Genomic DNA, 17,754 nt, shown 5'->3' with positions numbered 1-17,754 from the left:
CTCATGAAACACAACACTGAAAATCAACTATACTCCAATAAAAAGAAAAAAAAGAAAAAAATTCATTGTAATCAAAGGTTTGTTAGTAAAAGCAGATTCCCATTATAGCAAATGTCACTATAAAAAGTTCTATAAGGATAGCCCATAACAAAAATTTTGTTCTAAATTTCTATTCAGAAATAAATAAAACTTTGGAGAACTAGATAAAATAAGTTATCTACAACAAATAATTCTGTACAACAAACAGCTCCTCAGGTTCTATTCCAGAATATGTAACAATGTTTTAAAAAATTGTCCTAATTGAGTGCTATTAACAGGCAAGACCTTTTAACTTTTGCTCCAGTATCTAGTATGGCATACAGATTCACCTCACTTTTCCCCACATGAAATATTCTAAATCATCCCTAGAAAAATCCCCTTTCAAAACAAGACACCAAATAATAATATAGCATCAAAAAAGAGAGGGCTTTACGTAACACCACCAACTATCTCTAAATAAATTAAATCTTTTAAATTTCTAATTCATTTTAGATAGCTCCTGTTTTCTCCAGGACTTAACAGAATTGTGACTTTCAATAATATGCATACTGTAATTACAGATTAATTCCAAATTATTCCAAAATATGAAAGCCCTATGGAATCTGTTATGGTGAGAGTTTATTTGTAATAGTACTTGTATTAATTAGAACTTAATATGGGTCCTCATCAAAACCTCAGAATTGGGCTTCCCTGGTGGCGCAGTGGTTGGGAGTCCGCCTGCCGATGCAGCGGACACGGGGTCATGCACAGGTCCGGGAGGATCCCACATGCCGTGGAGCAGCTGCGCCCGTGAGCCATGGCCGCTAAGCCTGCGTGTCCGGAGCCTGTGCTCCGCAACGGGAGAGGCCACAACGGTGAGAGGCCCGCGTACCGCAAAAAAACCCCAAAAAACAAAAAACCTCAGAATATGTACTGCTGACACACAGAACTCAAACGGGCCTTGGAGATTATCTGGTGTAGAGATTTGTTCCTTAGATCCCTAATAAGTCCTAAAGATAACAGTGGGGGTCCTGAACTATTTTTCACCTACACAGCCTATTTAAAATGATAAACTGAATTGACTTTAGCTAAGATTTCATCAACTCAGTATAGATGAAAGGATTAACTCTGTAGTAAAACTCACCTCATACTGCTCGAAAGCTCTAATTAATAAAACTGGGGAAATAAGGTATTGCTTAATAAATTCAGTTTAATAGAAAACAGGCCTTTTAAAACATGGCCTCCCAGGGAGTGAAGGGAAGAATAATAAAAGATTGGGAATTAGATTTAGTCCATTCTACTACACAATAACTTTCCACACAACATCTCTAATAATTACTTACATGCTTCTGCTCAAATACTTCTGTAAAAGAGAAATACGATTCAAAGCGATGTGTTCTAATTTGAAACAACTAACTGCCAGATAGTGGTTTTTAACCCTATATATTTTTTAAGGTTTAATTTTATTTATTTTTTTATTTTTGTCTGTATGGGTCTTTGTTGCTGCACGCGGGCTTTCTCTAGTTGCAGCGAGTGAGGGCTACTCTTCATTGCAGAGCACGGGCTCTAGGCGCACAGGCTTAGGTAGTTGTGGCACACGGGCTTCAGTAGTTGTGGCTTGTGGGCTCTAGAGCACAGGCTCAGTAGTTGTGGCACATGGACTTAGTTGCTCCGTGGCATGTGGGATCTTCCCAGACCAGGGCTCAAACCCATGTCCCTTGCACTGGCAGGAGGATTCTTAACCACTGTGCCACCAGGGAACTCCTTTAACCCTATTCTGAATCACTGAACTTTTTAAGAATGTAGTGAAAACTGTGGACCTGTCCCCCCGGAAAAAGACACAGCCATAAATACATACATACAAATTTTTACCTATCATTTTACAAGGTTCAGGAACACTAGCATCTGTCTACAGACTCCCTTAACTAACTCCCTTAACATACTCAACTATGGGGAAACAAATGTTCTCATTCATTGATGGAGGAATACAGTTATATTCCTCTTCTCTATGGAGAGGAATATGGCTATAACTACCAAAATTACAAACGCTCATATACTTTGATCCACCAATTCCACTTCTAGGGATTCATCCAGTAAACATGTGTGAAATGACACTGTGTATTACAAAGCTATTCACTATAGCACTGCTTATGTCAATAAAAGTGTTGTCCATCTAAGTGTCCATCCACAGGAAATTGGTTAAATTATGGTTCAGCTGCACAATAGAATATTAAACAGCCTTGGGGAAAAAAAGGCAAGGAAGCTCTATGTGTACTAATATAAAACAATTTCTAAAATATTTTAAACACGAAAAGGAAAATACACAATAATAATGTATATAACATACTTGTCTTTGTATTTTTAAAAAACGGAGGGGTGAATATACATATGTATTTGCACACGCACACACATATATATTGTATACATTATCATGTGTGATATATATGATATACACACACACAAATAAAATACAAGAAACTGCTAATAGTTGTCTCCAGGGAAGGGAACCAGACGGACATAGGAAAAGCGTAGCAGGGACTTCCCTGGCAGTCAAGTGGTCAAGACTCCATGCTCTCAATGCAGGGGGCACAGGTTCGATCCCTGGTAGGGGAACTAAGATCCCACATGCCGCATGGTGTGGCCAAAAAAAAAAAAAAAAAAAAAAAGGAAAAGCAGAGATGTTTCATTTCGTATCTCTGAGATCTTCTGCATTTGGTACTATGTAAATATATCACCTAATCAAAATTAATTCTTAAAAAAAAAAAAAAAACTCTGCCTTAGACCCCAAGCAGTTTTGCTAAGCTTTAAAACCAAGCTATTCTAAAAAACAAAAAAAACCAAGCTATTCTAGGAGACTTCCCTGGTGGTCCAGTGGCTAAGACTCCACGCTCCCAATGCAGGGGGCCCAGGTTCGATCCCTGGTCAGGGAACTAGTTCCCACATGCCACAACTAAGAGTTCTCACGATGCAACTAAAGATCCTGCACACAGCAACGAAGACCCCATGTGCTGCAACTAAGACCAGGTGCAGGCAAATAAATAAAATAAATATAAAAAAAAATAAAACCAAGCTATTCTACACTATCATTCTGTGACTTATTCATAATAATATTTTATCAGAATTTTTCTTAGGTTGTTTAGCTATAGTGATCTTACTGTGAAACAAAAAGTCTCATCCTTCCACAATCTGACCCCCGAGCAAATTAATTACTACGCTCTCTCCTCTTAGGCTCATAATAACTTCACATCTCCATATTGTTTTTAATGGAGGGGAGTGAATATACATATGTACTTGTGCTCCCTTCTTTTAGGTTCGTAATACCTTCACATCTCCATATCCACCATCAGCTGTGTGCCATAGACATATGGGTCCATGCCTGCCTGATTATAAGTGCCTCAAGAGTATACAGTGCATCTGGTTGATTTTTTTTTAATCCTCTGTAACACCTATACATAGTACAGACTCAATAAGAGTTAGCTGAACTCAACTACTGAAAAATTTGGGCACTAAAATTTCAATATAGCTATTATATTTCTTCTTCATCTCATCCAGATTATCACACAGCAGGTCAAACGGCTTTTCATTAGAAGCTGATGGAATATTTTGTGCCTTGATTCTAGCTAGTCAATTGTTAATATAATGGAGATTGGACAAGTTAGTTTTGGTTTGATGCTAGTAGCTTCTGCCAAATTTGAACATTAAATCTGCCTGCTGAAGTTAGTTAATATAACAGAATATATCCTGAACTAGAGGCACCATCTCCTGAGATTAGCTGGCCCTTCAGATTACATTTTAATTCCACAATTAACCCTTAGTAATTAACCCTTAGTAACGGAAATTAAATCAACATGAACCCTAGAAGCAGACTATGTGATAAAAGTCACATACTTACTCTTTATAAAAGCAAAGTTATCAGTCACGCGGGTCACATCTATTACAATAGATACCACCACCTTGTTATCTTTATGTAGGCAACATTAACAGTCTTCACAGGACTTAATACTTGAGGTAATACTGGTTAAAATAAAATTCTAGGGATTCCCTGGTGGAGCAGTGGTTGAGAGTCCGCCTGCTAATGCAGGGGACACGGGTTCGTGCCCCAGTCCGGGAAGATCCCACATGCCGCAGAGCAGCTGGGCCCGTGAGCCATGGCCACTGAGCCTGCGCGTCCGGAGCCTGTACCCCGCAATGGGAGAGGCCGCAACAGTGAGAGGCCTGCGTACCGCAAAACAAAAAAAAATTCGAATACAGCACATTTAGATAGCCACTTACTGTTACCATTTTAAAACTAAACTATGCTTTGGTTAAAATAAAAGGCGTTGAAATAGACATTTCTCCAGAGACATACAGATGGCCAATAGGCACGTGAAAAGATGCTCAACAATGCTATGTAACTCACCAAGTTACTTACTTTGTCAAACATCCTGGGCCAATAATACCGTTTGCAAAAATAACTGCCATTTGAGTAGTATTACTAGTTGTGCAGATGCTAACAAAATTTTCAAGATTTCTAGGGCTTTTGCTAAATGTGGACTAAAGGAAAAACAATCACCATTTTCTGACTGCGCTTTGTCAAGGATACGGGATGAGAGGAGGTCAAGCTTCAACAAAAGAGTGAGTTTAATAAAATCCAATCATTCCACTTCTGCATATACACCCAAAATAACTGAAAGTAGGGACTCGAACAGATATCTGCACACTCATGTTCATAGTAGCATTACTCACAGTAGCCAAAACATAGAAGCAACCCAAGTGACCACTGACAGATACATGGATAAAACGTGGTACATATAATATTATTCAGCCTTGAAAAGAAAGGAAATTCTGACACATGCTACAACACGGATGAACCTTGAGAATATTATGCTAAGTAAAATAAGCCTGTCACAAAAAGACAAACACCGTATGAGTCCACTTATATGACATTTCTAGAGTAGTCAAATTCATGGAAACAAAGTAGAATGGTGGTTGCCAGGGACTAAGGGGAGGCATAAACATGGATTTATTGTTTAATGAGTACAGTTTCATTTTTGCAAGATGAAAAAGTTCTTGAGAGGGATAGTGGTGATGGTTGTACAACAAAGTGAATGCACTGTACACTCAAAAATGCTTAGAATGGTAAATTTTATGTCACGTATATTTACTACAATTTTAAAAAGAGTGAAGTTCAGCAAAGGAAACCATAAATAAAACTTAAAGACAACCTATGGACTGGGAGAAAATATTTGCAAACAATGCAACTGACAAAGACTTAATTGCCAAAATATACAAATAGCTCATACAACTCAATAACAAAAAAACAAACAACCCAATCAAAAAATGGGCAGAAGACCTAAACAGACATTCCTCCAAAGACATACAGATGGCAAACAGGCATATGAAAAGATGCTCAACAACGCTAACTATTAGAGAAATGCAAATCCAAACTACAGTGAGGTACCACTCACACCAGTCAGAGTGGCCATCATTAAAAAGTCTACAAATAGGGCTTCCCTGGTGGCGCAGTGGTTGAGAGTCCACCTGCCGATGCAGGGGACATGGGTTCGTGCCCCGGTCCGGGAAGATCCGACATGCCGCAGAGCGGCTGGGCCCGTGAGCCATGCCTGCTGACCCTGCACGTCCGGAGCCTGTGCTCCGCAACGGGAGAGGCCACAACAGTGAGAGGCCTGCGTACTGAAAATAAATAAATAAATAAATAAATAATAAAATATGGCACAAATAAACTTACCTACGAAAAAGAAACAGACTCACAGACATAGAGAACAGACTTGTGGCTGCCAAGGGGGAGGGGAGGCAGGGGACGGTTGGACTGGGAGTCTGGGATTAAAAGATGCAAACTATTATATATAGAATGGATAAAGAAGGTCTTATTGTATAGCATAGGCAACTATATTCAATATCCTGTAATAAACCATGATGGAAAAGAATATGAAAAAGAATATCCATAGATAGATAGATAGATAACTGAATCACTTTGCTGTACAAGAGAGACTAACACAACATCGTAAATCAACTATACTTCAGTTTAAAAAAAAAAAAAGAGTGAAGTTTGATGACCAACCTCTCCCTCATCTAGTTAGAATTAGGAAACAGACATCACCCATTTTTAAAGAATACTTTTAGAAAAACACTCCACCTCTATCTTCCTTGCCACTGTCTCAGAGTATACGTAACAGGCAGAACAAAGTGCTTTTCTTGTTCCTTTGGTATTTGCAATCCAAATTCCCAGAAGTCTATATACACATAATGAAAGGGTTAATAAGGAAAGAGTTTTGGCAAGATATTTTTCTAGCCTTTGTTCCTGAGGGTTTTGTATTTTAACGCCACTATTCGTTCTTTGATAGGATTAATGTCTAAATGGAATTTTTTAGTTTTGTTTTCCCCTTTCTCAAATATGGCTCCCTCTTTTGGTGCAGATCATCAAAAATAATTTTCTTAAACTGGAAGTACCCAGAATTGAACTGACTTCCAAGTCATACAGTTAATTAACTTCTTAGAAGGTACCAGAACCAAAGCTAGATTATTCCTATTCCAGTACACTTTGCAGTATATGCAGTTAAAAGTGGGGAGAGGGAGGTTAAGTTAAAAGAGTAAGATATGACTAAAACGGAATTCCATTCTTACCTCTGTATTCCAAATTGCACAGGAAATTACCAATTAGGTTTCTAAAATTATCAAAAACTGAACCAGGGACTTCCCTGGCGGTCCAGCAGTTAAGACTCCCTGCTTCCACTGCAGGGGGGAAGGGTTCAATCCCTGGTTGGGGAACTAAGATACCACATGCCGCACAGTGCAGCCAAAAAGTAAAAAAACAAACAAAAAAACAAACAAAATTCTCGTACTGTGAGCATTTGACTGTGAACATTCCTCAGCACAAGGTATATCTGTGAGAGGAATGATACTGCTTGTATCTGATGGCTAATACAGTATAACTATGTTCTATTGTTAAACAGTAAAGATAAGATTCCACAAAACTAGTGTATGAAAAGTGGGAAGAAAGCAAAGAGCCTGACTTAGTCGTGAGAACCTTGGAAAACAGGCAAAACTAATCAACCAAATGAGAAAAAGAACTTTTACTAGTACACCAGATCCTTCAGACTGCTCTAACCTGCAAAGGAGTGTTCCTTGGATAGAAAGCAAGAGCAGTCCAAATTATAAAACAAGATTCCCCATGAAAGTCTCTAAGGGCAAAAAAAGCTGACCAGGGGGCAAGCAGGTGCTAGGACAAATGACCCTATAATAGAAACTTTGTGGCGCCACACTAAGTCAAAGCCTAGCCTCAAATGAACCAAAAAGAACAGAGAGATGGGATGGGCAACCCTTCTGCAGGGCAAAGTCACCAAATACTCCAGGAATTTTTTTTTTTTAAATATGACTAAAGTCTAAACAAGGTAAATTTGGGACTAGAAAAAGCCAAGTCTCTTTCTGGATTAGGGAAAAAGGGAAACTGGACTGTAAAACGTCAAAAAGAACAGCCTAAGAAGTGTTTAAACATGGCTAACATACTAGGAAGCAGATTCTAAACTAATCCATCCCATTACACACAGTATTAGTTAGGACCAAGCGAAACCTACCATCAAGAGGGACCTAGCAAAAAAAAAAAAAAAAAAACACTGCAACAGATCTTGTTTAAAACTATTTATTAGAAACATTTTTAGGATGCAACTTTATAAACATTAGCACTGAAAACAAAAGAGGTATCTAGCAATTTGAGACCCAGACAAGGTAAAGAGGAAGAACAAGACTAACCAAGCCAAACCATCTCTAGACTCAAGTTCGAAATAGGAAATCATTGATAGGACTTCCCTGATGGCACAGTGGTTAAGAATCCGCCTGCCAATGCAGGGGCCACGGGTTCGATCCCTGGTCTGGGAAGATCCCCCATGATGCGGAGCCAACTAAGCCTGTGTACCACAACTACTGAGCCTGCGCTCTAGAGCCTGCGAGTAGCCACAACTACTGAGCCTGTGTGCCACAACTACTGAAACACACATGCCTAGAGCCCATGCTCTGCAACAAGAGAAGCCACCGCAATGAGAAGCCCGCACACCACAACCAAGAGTAGCCCCTGCTCGCGGCAAGTAGAGAGAAAGCCCACAGCAACGAAGACCCAGCACAGCCAAAAATAAATAAATAAATTTAAAGATAAATTAATAAAGTAAAAAATAAAGCCTTAAAAGCATTCAGAAAATGTTAAAAAATATCATTGATAATACAACCTTACTTGCTTTCTTTCTCCTTGCCTTAAAAAAAAAAATTTAAGAAACACTTCAATTTAATCTTTAACTAAAAGTAAACAGAAAATAAGAAGTAACATAAATGACTAACAGCCAGGTGTAATGACAATACTGACCACATATAGGAAGGAAGGAAGCAGATGAAAAGTGACAATCACAAGGAGGAAAACTAGATATGGATATGGATTCTCTAACCACTGTGGCACAAGAGTTAATGTATACTTTGTTAAGTGTCAACCAAATTTATATTACTGACTGTGAAAAAGAGAAGGTATTACTGCACCAAAATCCATAAGACAAGAATTCAGAAAGGTAAGATCAGCACTCAAAAAATAGTATTTCTATTTGAGGGCATTTGCTGGTTTGATTCTAAAGAAAAAGCTTTGAAACTGAGCTAGCTGTACTTTAGGAGGCCTGAGTGTGTGGAGAAAGAAGAAAGTCAAAGCCCAGGACCTGCCCAATGAGGGGATTCTGGGAAATCTACCCTATACTTTAAACAAAGAGCACAGGGCTACCCTTTCAGGGTAACAGCCACCTAGGAATACACCAGCCCTCATGAAAACTCAATGGATAGAATTATGGAGATTAGACAAATTTAAAGAGAAAATAAAGAAGTGGAGGTATCAGAAGAAATACAAAAGTGCAAGGAAATTTCAGAACAACCTACTCAGTATTCAGCCCTGGGAAATAAAGACCAGCAATCCAGAAGATAGGGTAAGAGGCAGAGAAAATACAGTAAGAAGGTCTAACATATGTTTAAATGGAGTGCAAGAAAGAGAAGACAGAGTGGAAGGCAGAGGCAATATATGAAGAGACAATGGCTGAGAATATTCTAGAACTGATGAAAACCAGCAACCCACAGATTTAAGAAATCCAATAAATTCCAAGCAGAATAAATCAAAATAATCCAACCATTCATAAAAATCTGCATACAGATGTTTATAGCAGCTTTATTCATAACTGCTAAAACTTGGAAGCAACCAAGACACTCTTTAGTAGGTAAATGGACAGATAAATAAACTGTCGTACATCCAGACAATGAAATACTATTCAGTGCTTTAAAAAAAAATTTTTTTTAAAAGAGGTAACAACCCATGAAAAGACACAGAGAAAACTTAAATGAGTATTACTAAGTAAAAGAAGCCAATCTGAAAAGGCTACATACAGTATGATTCCAACTACATGACATGCCAGAAAAGACAAAACTATGGAGACAGTAAAAAGATCAGTAGTTGCCTAGGGTTAGGGGAGGGAGGGATGAACAGCTGGAGCACAGAGGATTTTAGGGCAGTAAAGCTACTCTGTATGACAGTATAACAAATATATATCATTATAAATTTGACCAAACCCATAGAATGTACAACACCAAGAGTGAATCCTAATGTACACTATGGACTTTGGGTGATAATATGTCAATATAGGTTCATCAGTTGTAACAAATGTGCAGGGCCAGGAGGTATCTGGGAAATCTCTGTATCTTCCACTCAATTTTGCTGTGAGCCTAAAACTGCTCTAAAAACTAAAATCTATTTCTTTTAAGTGTATTCTCAGGTTCCCCAAAAATATTCAGATGTAAATAAAGCTCAGGAAAATAATAAAGAAAAAAAGTAATCCAATCTAGACATCTCTCTCATCCCTACATTACAGTGCAGAAGATCAAAGTCAAAGAGAAAATCTCGAAAATGGATAAAGATAGATTACCTTCAACAGAATGGCAGTGAGACTAAAAATAAAAAGAGTATAATGGAAGTCAGTGGACAATAGTAAACAATGTACTGAAAGAAAATAACAACCAACTTAGAATTTTAAACCTAGCAAAAATACCACCATTCAAGAATAAAACCAAAAACAGACATTTTAAAGTAGACAAAATGGAGAGACAATCACTGGCAGACCCACACTAGAGAAATTCCAAAGGATATATTTCAGGCAAAAGAAAAAATATTCCAGATAGAAGGGCAGAGATGTGAAAAGGAATGAATGACAAAGAAAGTGGTAAACACATAGGTGAACATGTAGGTCAGGCAAAAAGAACGTAACTATAAAACAGATGCAATAATAATCTGTGGACTCTTAAAAATATATATACAAATGGTGAATACATGACTTTTCTTCATGTATCAAAAGCCATAGAACTCTACGACATGAAGAGTAAATCCTAATGTTAAACTATGGACTTTCGTTAATATTAATGTATCAATACCGGTTTATCAATTGTAACAAGTCTAACACACTTATGCAATATGCTAATAGGAGAAACTGGAGGGATGGGATGGTAGTATATGACAACTCTCTGTACTAACTGCTCAATTTTCTATAAATATAAAACTGCTCTAAAAGCCTACTAGTTAAATATATATACATATACAATTAAATACAGAACAGCATGTGAGGTGGGAGAGGAATAATAGAGTTAAATGTTCAAGGCCCTGTATTGACAAAAAGGAGGGCAAAGGTATTGATTTAACATTAATCTTTTTTTGTTTTTGTTTTTGTTTTTTTTGTTTTTTTTGTTTGTGGTACGCGGGCCTCTCACTGTTGTGGCCTCTCCCATTGCGGAGCACAGGCTCCAGACGTGCAGGCTCAGCGGCCATGGCTCACAGGCCCAGCCGCTCCGCGGCATGTGGGATCCTCCCGGACCAGGGCGCGAACCCGTGTCCCCTGCATCGGCAGGCAGACTCTCAACCACTGCGCCACCAGGGAAGCCCTAACATTAATCTTTGATAAATTAAGGATACATATTGTAATTTCTGTGGTAACCAATAAAAGAGTGCATAACTTTCAAACTAGAAGGTGGAAAAATGGAATATTAAAAATAAATAATATAACTGACAAAAATTTGAAGGTGGGGGGGAAATAGTATGAGAATGTTTGTCTTTCATAGCAGATAATTACTCAATAAATTACAAGAAAATTTCAAAAGAAGGTAAAAGAAGCATAAGAAAGATTATAAAAGAAACATAAGGAAGATTTAAGCCAAAATATATGTCATTGCTTTAAATACAATCTTAGACAAGAGTTTGGAGCTAGATTAAAGGAAGAAACATGGGGGCTTCCCTGGTGGCACAGTGGTTGAGAGTCCGCCTGCCAATGCAGGGGACATGGGTTCGTGCCCCAGTCCGGGAAGATCCCACATGCCGCAGAGCGGCTGGGCCCGTGAGCCATGGCCACTGAGCCTGCGTGTCCGCAGCCTGTGCTCCGCAACGGAAGAGGCCACAACAGTGAGAGGCCCACGTACCGCCAAGAAAAAAAAAAAAAGAAGAAGAAACTTGCCTATATGGGTGACAATTAACTCTATTTTCATCTTCTCAATACTCTTTTCCAATTCAACAAAGATTTATTCAGTGTATACAATGTGCTGAGCACTTGAAGAGTCAGAAATAAAGGTATCACCCATGTTCTCAAGGAGACTAATGGGGAAAACAAGTGTGTTATAATAAAAGTAGGTTATCAGGTGCTAATAAGATAATGCAACTAGATGGTGCAGCTATCTGGAAAAGCTATACAGAAGGGATATCCGGATTATGCTTTGAAAAGTAAACTGAAAGTTCATTTGACAAATAAAAAGGAATGGTACAGGAGACATCATAACCCTGTTTACTAACATTACAGGTTAGAAGATCAGTCATGGTTTGAGGTAGCAGCGCCCAGCAGTGGAGGAGTAGATGATCCATGAAGTTAAAATGTTTGGATAGGGAGTTTTAACTCTACCCAGTAGACAATGTGGAGCCTTTAAAGCAAGGGAGTAAAACAATAATATTGGTATTCTTAGAAATATAACTGGTAGCAGTTTACAAAAAGATGAATGGGATAGGAGAAACTAGCTATTACAGTTATGAATGAGGAAGGTCTGGATTAAGGCAGTAGCAGTGGGGCAGACAAATACTAGAGAAAGAAGAGAAATGAGTTGATACTTGACTACATGTGAAATGAGGGTAGAATTAAATAAATACTAAAGTACAGATGGTCCCCAACTTATAATTGTTCCACTTAATGATTTTTCAACCTTATGATGGTGCAAAAATGATATTCATTCAGTTAAAACCGTACTCCAAACTTTGAATTGTGATCTTTTCCCGGGCTAGTAATAGGTGACACAACACTCTCTCATGACGCTGGGCAGCGGCATCAGCACAGCTCTCAGTGAGCCATGCAATCATGAGGGTAGAAGAACCAAGACACTTACAACCACTCTGTACCTAGACAATCATTCTGCTTTTCACTTTCAGTATGGTATTCAATAAATGACATATTCAATACTTTATTATAAAATACACTTTGTGTTAGATGATTTTGCCCAATAGTAGGTTAATGTAAGTGTTCTGAGCATGTTTAAGGTAGGCTAGGCTAAGTTACCATGTTCGGTAGGTTAGGTACATTAAATGCATTTTCAACTTCTGATATTTTCAACTTACAATGAGTTTACGAAGACATAACCCCACTGTAAGTCGAGGAAGATCTGTAATGAAAAGGAGAACGTAACATAAAAGCAAACTTAATAAATTTATCAACAGTTCCTTAAAACTAACTGGTATAAATGTACACTATTTTTCAACATTTATGCTTATTGACCATCTAACTATGTACTAAATATAAACACCTAAACACATTGTTTAAAATTACTGGCACTGGTATGTGAAATAGCTAACACTAGATATTGATAACTGACACCTTCTAATTGATGCAATTCACTAAATGACAGGAGAAAGGTATTGGCTGGTTAAAGGTCTTTTCAGAAATCAAATGTGATCATTTAAAATGTTCACATATCAGCCTCACAAATTTATAAAAGATAGGAAAAGAGATCATTTTTCTTTAAGAAGACATCAATAATCTACTATGTGGTACTACCTAAAATTACATGATCTTGCTTCAGGCTCTATAAAGTGAAGGTTCTTACTGTGCCAAAAGAGATAGTCCCACTTTTCATGGCTTCTCATTTTGCTCTTCTTGTCAATACCATCAACACACTGCATAATCCATTTCATTCAATACAACTGAAACCAATGACATTAATCAAAAAAGTAAGTGATAGTGGGGAATCCTAAAAAAATAACACCTTAAACGTTTTCTTTGAACTTAAAACATAAATGTTTATTCTGTTGCCAAGCTTTTGATATAGGCCCTTTGAGTTATAGATCCACTATAGTTTCACACTGTCTTACATAAACCACACCCATAATGCATCATCTACAATTTCCAGTTTCAATTTCTTTAAAAGTGAAGCAAGAACTTTAAAGATACTTGCCAAGGATCTAAATGAAGAATTCTTCCAGATTAAAAAACAATTTTTTAATAAATTTTTCTAGTTATCTCCTTATTGACTCATTTTATATTCAGTCTTTCCAAGGCAGCTAACTTAGTTTTCACAGAATCAACAATTCTTTCATTTTACAATCATATATCAATGGTTAACACAATTTTGTGTTGAACTATATGATTATAATACAAGTGCAAGCTGTCATAAAGTGACCCTTGGTAAGTCTATAAATCAACTGGTGGGAGCAATGCAGTGGGCATCAGTTAGTATGTCTTATAAAAAGAGAAGGAGTGTTTATTAAGACTAGTATCCCTGTTATGAAAGATCTAAATTCACTTATTGCTTTTACTGTACTCAGGACAGTATCTGGCACACAGAAAGTACTTTAAGAGTATTTGTTACTATCTTAGCATTAAAATTCAACTAGGTACAGTTAACAGTGCATGCAAGGGTGGAAATCCACCTACTTTACAGTCTCCAGAATCAGAGACAAGACTACCTGTATTTAAGTTGTCAAAAGGGGAGAGAGTAGGGAATATAAACTGCATTAAGTCCTCATTGAAAACATAGGTACAGTCAGTTTCACATTACTGGAAGTGGATTATCTAGCACTTAAAGGAAGAGAACTTAAAGAAGGATAGCTCACATGTCAAGTCAACAAGAAATGAAGAAGTAGGTTCGTAACCCAATTAATCTATCACCTCAAAAATGCTAAGAGTATGGCTACAGGTCCTCGTAAAAGTGGCAGCTAGACTAGAGGAGGAAAGTCAGCTATAGCTTAGTGCACATCAGGTTACCTTCCTCTATTATCAACTCACTGATGGCAGAAAGCATCAATCTCTTAAACAAAACCACATGGTGCATCCCAAAGCACAAAACAAATGCCTTTGTTTTACCAATTATTATAAGTTAAATATTATACATAAAATTATATAAAATTAATGCATATAAATGCAATGTACAATAAAATTTTTAATTTGCCAATAACCTAAATATAAGTAAAGAGCAACTTAAATACTATAAGTAATAAATGCGGTGGCTTGGCCATTTTCTTTTAGCCTAAGTTTTGTGATGTATATCCAATTTGCAGGTACAAAACACTCAAGGCAACATGACAGAATATCTACAATAACCAGGAAGTTCAAAGATTGCAGCTACTTAAAACACCCTGTCCACTAGGAAAGAATCCACAGTGGCACTGACCTTCTTCCTTCTATGGACATCAAAAAGTACTGAAAATGTTATGAATAGTTCGCAGAAACTCAAGAGACAGCCCATGAGGCTGCACCAGTCCCACTAGATGGCACTATCACAGGAAAGTCACTCTGCTCTCCCATTTGGAGCAAGGGCTGAAAGCGCTCATGATCTCTGTAAAAATGAAAGCTGTCATCAACATAGTGACATCCTCATTGAGAAATTATGACCCATAATGAGGAATTCCAAGCTAGAAGGAGGAGCTTATCCAAAAGCACCTTTTCTCCCAGTACTGTGGTCACCTCCCCACTCCTATTTCAAATCAGTGGTCTGAGAGATACAATGTCTTGCAGGCAAAAGAAGTCCTTCAAAATGGAGATTTTCTTTTTCCTCTTCCTAACTCCACAAAACACAGGATAATTTACTTGCCTTTTTTTTTCTTCCCAAGTTTCTTTGCTATGGGTAAAAATACTCTCCTGCTAGTCCATGAATAACAAATTTATTGTAATCAATACTTACCATGATTGGAAATTTCAAAATAACATACAATTAATGGCATAAAAGCTTTTGGATATGAAGTAACTTCTTTCTAAGTATCAAAGGAAGAACTTCCTATTAAACAGATAAAGTTTTCTGACACCTTAGTTACATGATTTTAGGTTGGGCCTGGGCAGCAGAATTCACAATGTTACTCATTCCCCTAACTTACGCTGTACCCCATGGAAAGTATGCTTGGATACAGCTACCATGAACCTAAAAACAGAAGGAAAGAAAAGCATCCTAACAAGGAAGCCCAAAGAGTTTAAAACGCATATAATTTGAATACAAACTCACTTTTACTCAGTAGGTGACCATCTAAACAGACAGATTTGGATAAGAGCCTTTTGCTGAATTCCCCAGTTAAAAGACACAACAAAGGTCATTATTAGGTAATCAATTGAATCCGAGATCAATTTAATACTCAAATATGCTGCTCACTTAGAGCTGAAGCTACTTCACCGAGATCAGAGAATTTACATTTACACATGTAACTTTAATATACAGCAACAGTCAGGAGTACAGCTGCTCCAAAGCGCCACAAAAGTCAGTTACTTAATTAAAGAGGCCAAGAAACCAAGAATTACAAAATGTGTAACAAATCCTGTGTTCCCGTAGCACCTTACCACAGCTCTAATACAGCTCTCATCACAGCACCAGCTCTCTGTCTAGAGCACTTGCCCTCTCCACACTGCGGGGGGGCTTGAAAGCACTGTACTGAGGCGTCATCCCTAACACCCTGCACAATGCCTAGTATGGAGCAGGTACTCAGTAGCTGTTGAATGAACAAAAACTATCAGGCTATTCCAGCTCACCAAAATTATGAGACTCCTCAAAGCAGCCAGTTTTTCCAACTAAACCCTGACAAACACCTTCTCCTTTAAAAAGCTACTGGGGCTTCCCTGGTGGCGCAGTGGTTAAGAACCTGCTTGCTAATGCAGGGGACATGGGTTCGAGCCCTGGTTTGGGAAGATCCCACATGCCGCAGAGCAACTAAGCCCATGTACCACAACTACTGAGCCTGCGCTCTAGAGCCCGCGAGCCACAGCTACTGAGCCCAAGTGCCACAACTACTGCAGCCTGCATGCCCAGAGCCTGTGCTCCGCAACTAGAGAAGCCACCGCAATGAGAAGCCCATGCACCGCAACAAAGAGTAACCCTCGCTCGCAGCAACTAGAGAAAGCCCGCGTGCAGCAACAAAGACCCAACACAGCCTAAATAAATAAATAAAAATTAAGAAGCTACTGACCAAAGCATGAGACTAAGATCTAAGTCACCATGAGAAATAAGATTTCTTGAAAAGCACAGGAAGGAATGTATCACATGAAGTCAAAGATCAAAAATTCTCAAGTCTTAACCCCAAGGAAGCAACATCTTGGATTGGTGAAGATTTTAAATAAAACATCATAAATATATTTTATATATTGTATTAAAATCATAAATATGTTTTACATTTTGTACTAAAGCCATCCTGTGAGAGTAGAGGGGTGAGGTAGCAAGTATATAAGAATGTACAGGAAGCCATAACACTGCTTAACTTAACACCCGCCCATTAATGAGGCCTGATCTTATTTTATGCTCCTGGAACAAAATAAAGAATGAACAAGAAGGAGAAATAGAATGAGAGAAAAAGCAGTCTGGGGGTACAACCAGGAGGAATCTGCTGAACTGCAGATTTGGAGAACTGACAGACTTAGCAGAGGCAGATTTTTCAAAACTCTACACGTAACTATCCAAAAAGTCCAGCGTAATGAAGCTATGCCAATACCTTTTCATTAACAGTTTTTTCTGAGTGACTGAGCTTTGACAAAATGTGGCATAGAATCTACATATACATCCTGTTCATATCCTTGCAACAGACCCATGGGAAACCTCTCCCATATTAGAGGGTAAAAAGAAGTATACCCTCCCATAGAGAGTACCTTCACGCATACTGTTAAATGACTGGAACAACTGGTAGGATTTAAAAGTTCACTGGAACCGTAAGCCAAATCGTCTCCCCTTCAGTGTATCTGTATGATCCACCCAAATTGCTCTTTGTTTTTAAATGTGTTTACATTAGACTATAATCAGTGTTTGTTATCATCATTTTACTCACCTTACTAACACCAACTCCAGTAAACCTGGCCTCTAATAATTCCTGCCGTCGGGGGTCCAGGCTATGCAATTCTTCCATCATTTCTACTGAAAAAGAAAAAGTACCTGTGAGACCATAAAAGTTAAAACATGAGGAACCAATTTTTAGATATAACAAAACTCAGTGTAACTATTTCACCAAATGGTCACGTACAGGTAAACCTCAAATAAATATGGCATACAAGTAATAAACTACAATGTGCTGCACCAAACAGTAATACATTTAAAGTTATAAAGTCGCTCAAAAGTCCTCTTCTGAGCAGTGGTTAAGAATCCACCTGCCGGGCTTCCCTGGTGGCGCAGTGGTTGAGAGTCCGCCTGCCGATGCAGGGGACAAGGGTTCGTGCCCCGGTCCGGGAAGATCCCACATGC

At 38.2% G+C, this 17,754-nt stretch overlaps 1 protein-coding gene across 3 annotated transcripts in view; it reads right to left on the bottom strand.

The window, feature by feature from the left end:
• Positions 1 to 17,754, bottom strand: part of TLK2 (tousled like kinase 2) — a 110,279-nt gene that overhangs the window by 89,089 nt on the left and 3,436 nt on the right. The window contains exon 2 of one of the 3 annotated variants that reach the window (XM_007456746.1): positions 17,345 to 17,430. In XM_007456746.1, coding sequence (XP_007456808.1) covers positions 17,345 to 17,425 — 81 coding nt within the window. In that variant the 5' untranslated portion in view covers positions 17,426 to 17,430. Of the gene's footprint in view, positions 1 to 17,344; positions 17,438 to 17,754 lie in introns of those variants that run through there. The other 2 variants (XM_007456747.1, XM_007456748.1) reach the window with 2 other exon arrangements.

The sequence above is a fragment of the Lipotes vexillifer genome, unplaced genomic scaffold, assembly GCF_000442215.2.
Source record: "Lipotes vexillifer unplaced genomic scaffold, Lipotes_vexillifer_v1.1 scaffold299, whole genome shotgun sequence".
In the NCBI taxonomy this organism is placed as follows: Eukaryota; Metazoa; Chordata; class Mammalia; order Artiodactyla; family Lipotidae; genus Lipotes; species Lipotes vexillifer.
The sequence above is the reverse complement of the archived record's forward strand: the minus strand, read 5'-3'. Positions and strand labels throughout refer to the sequence as shown.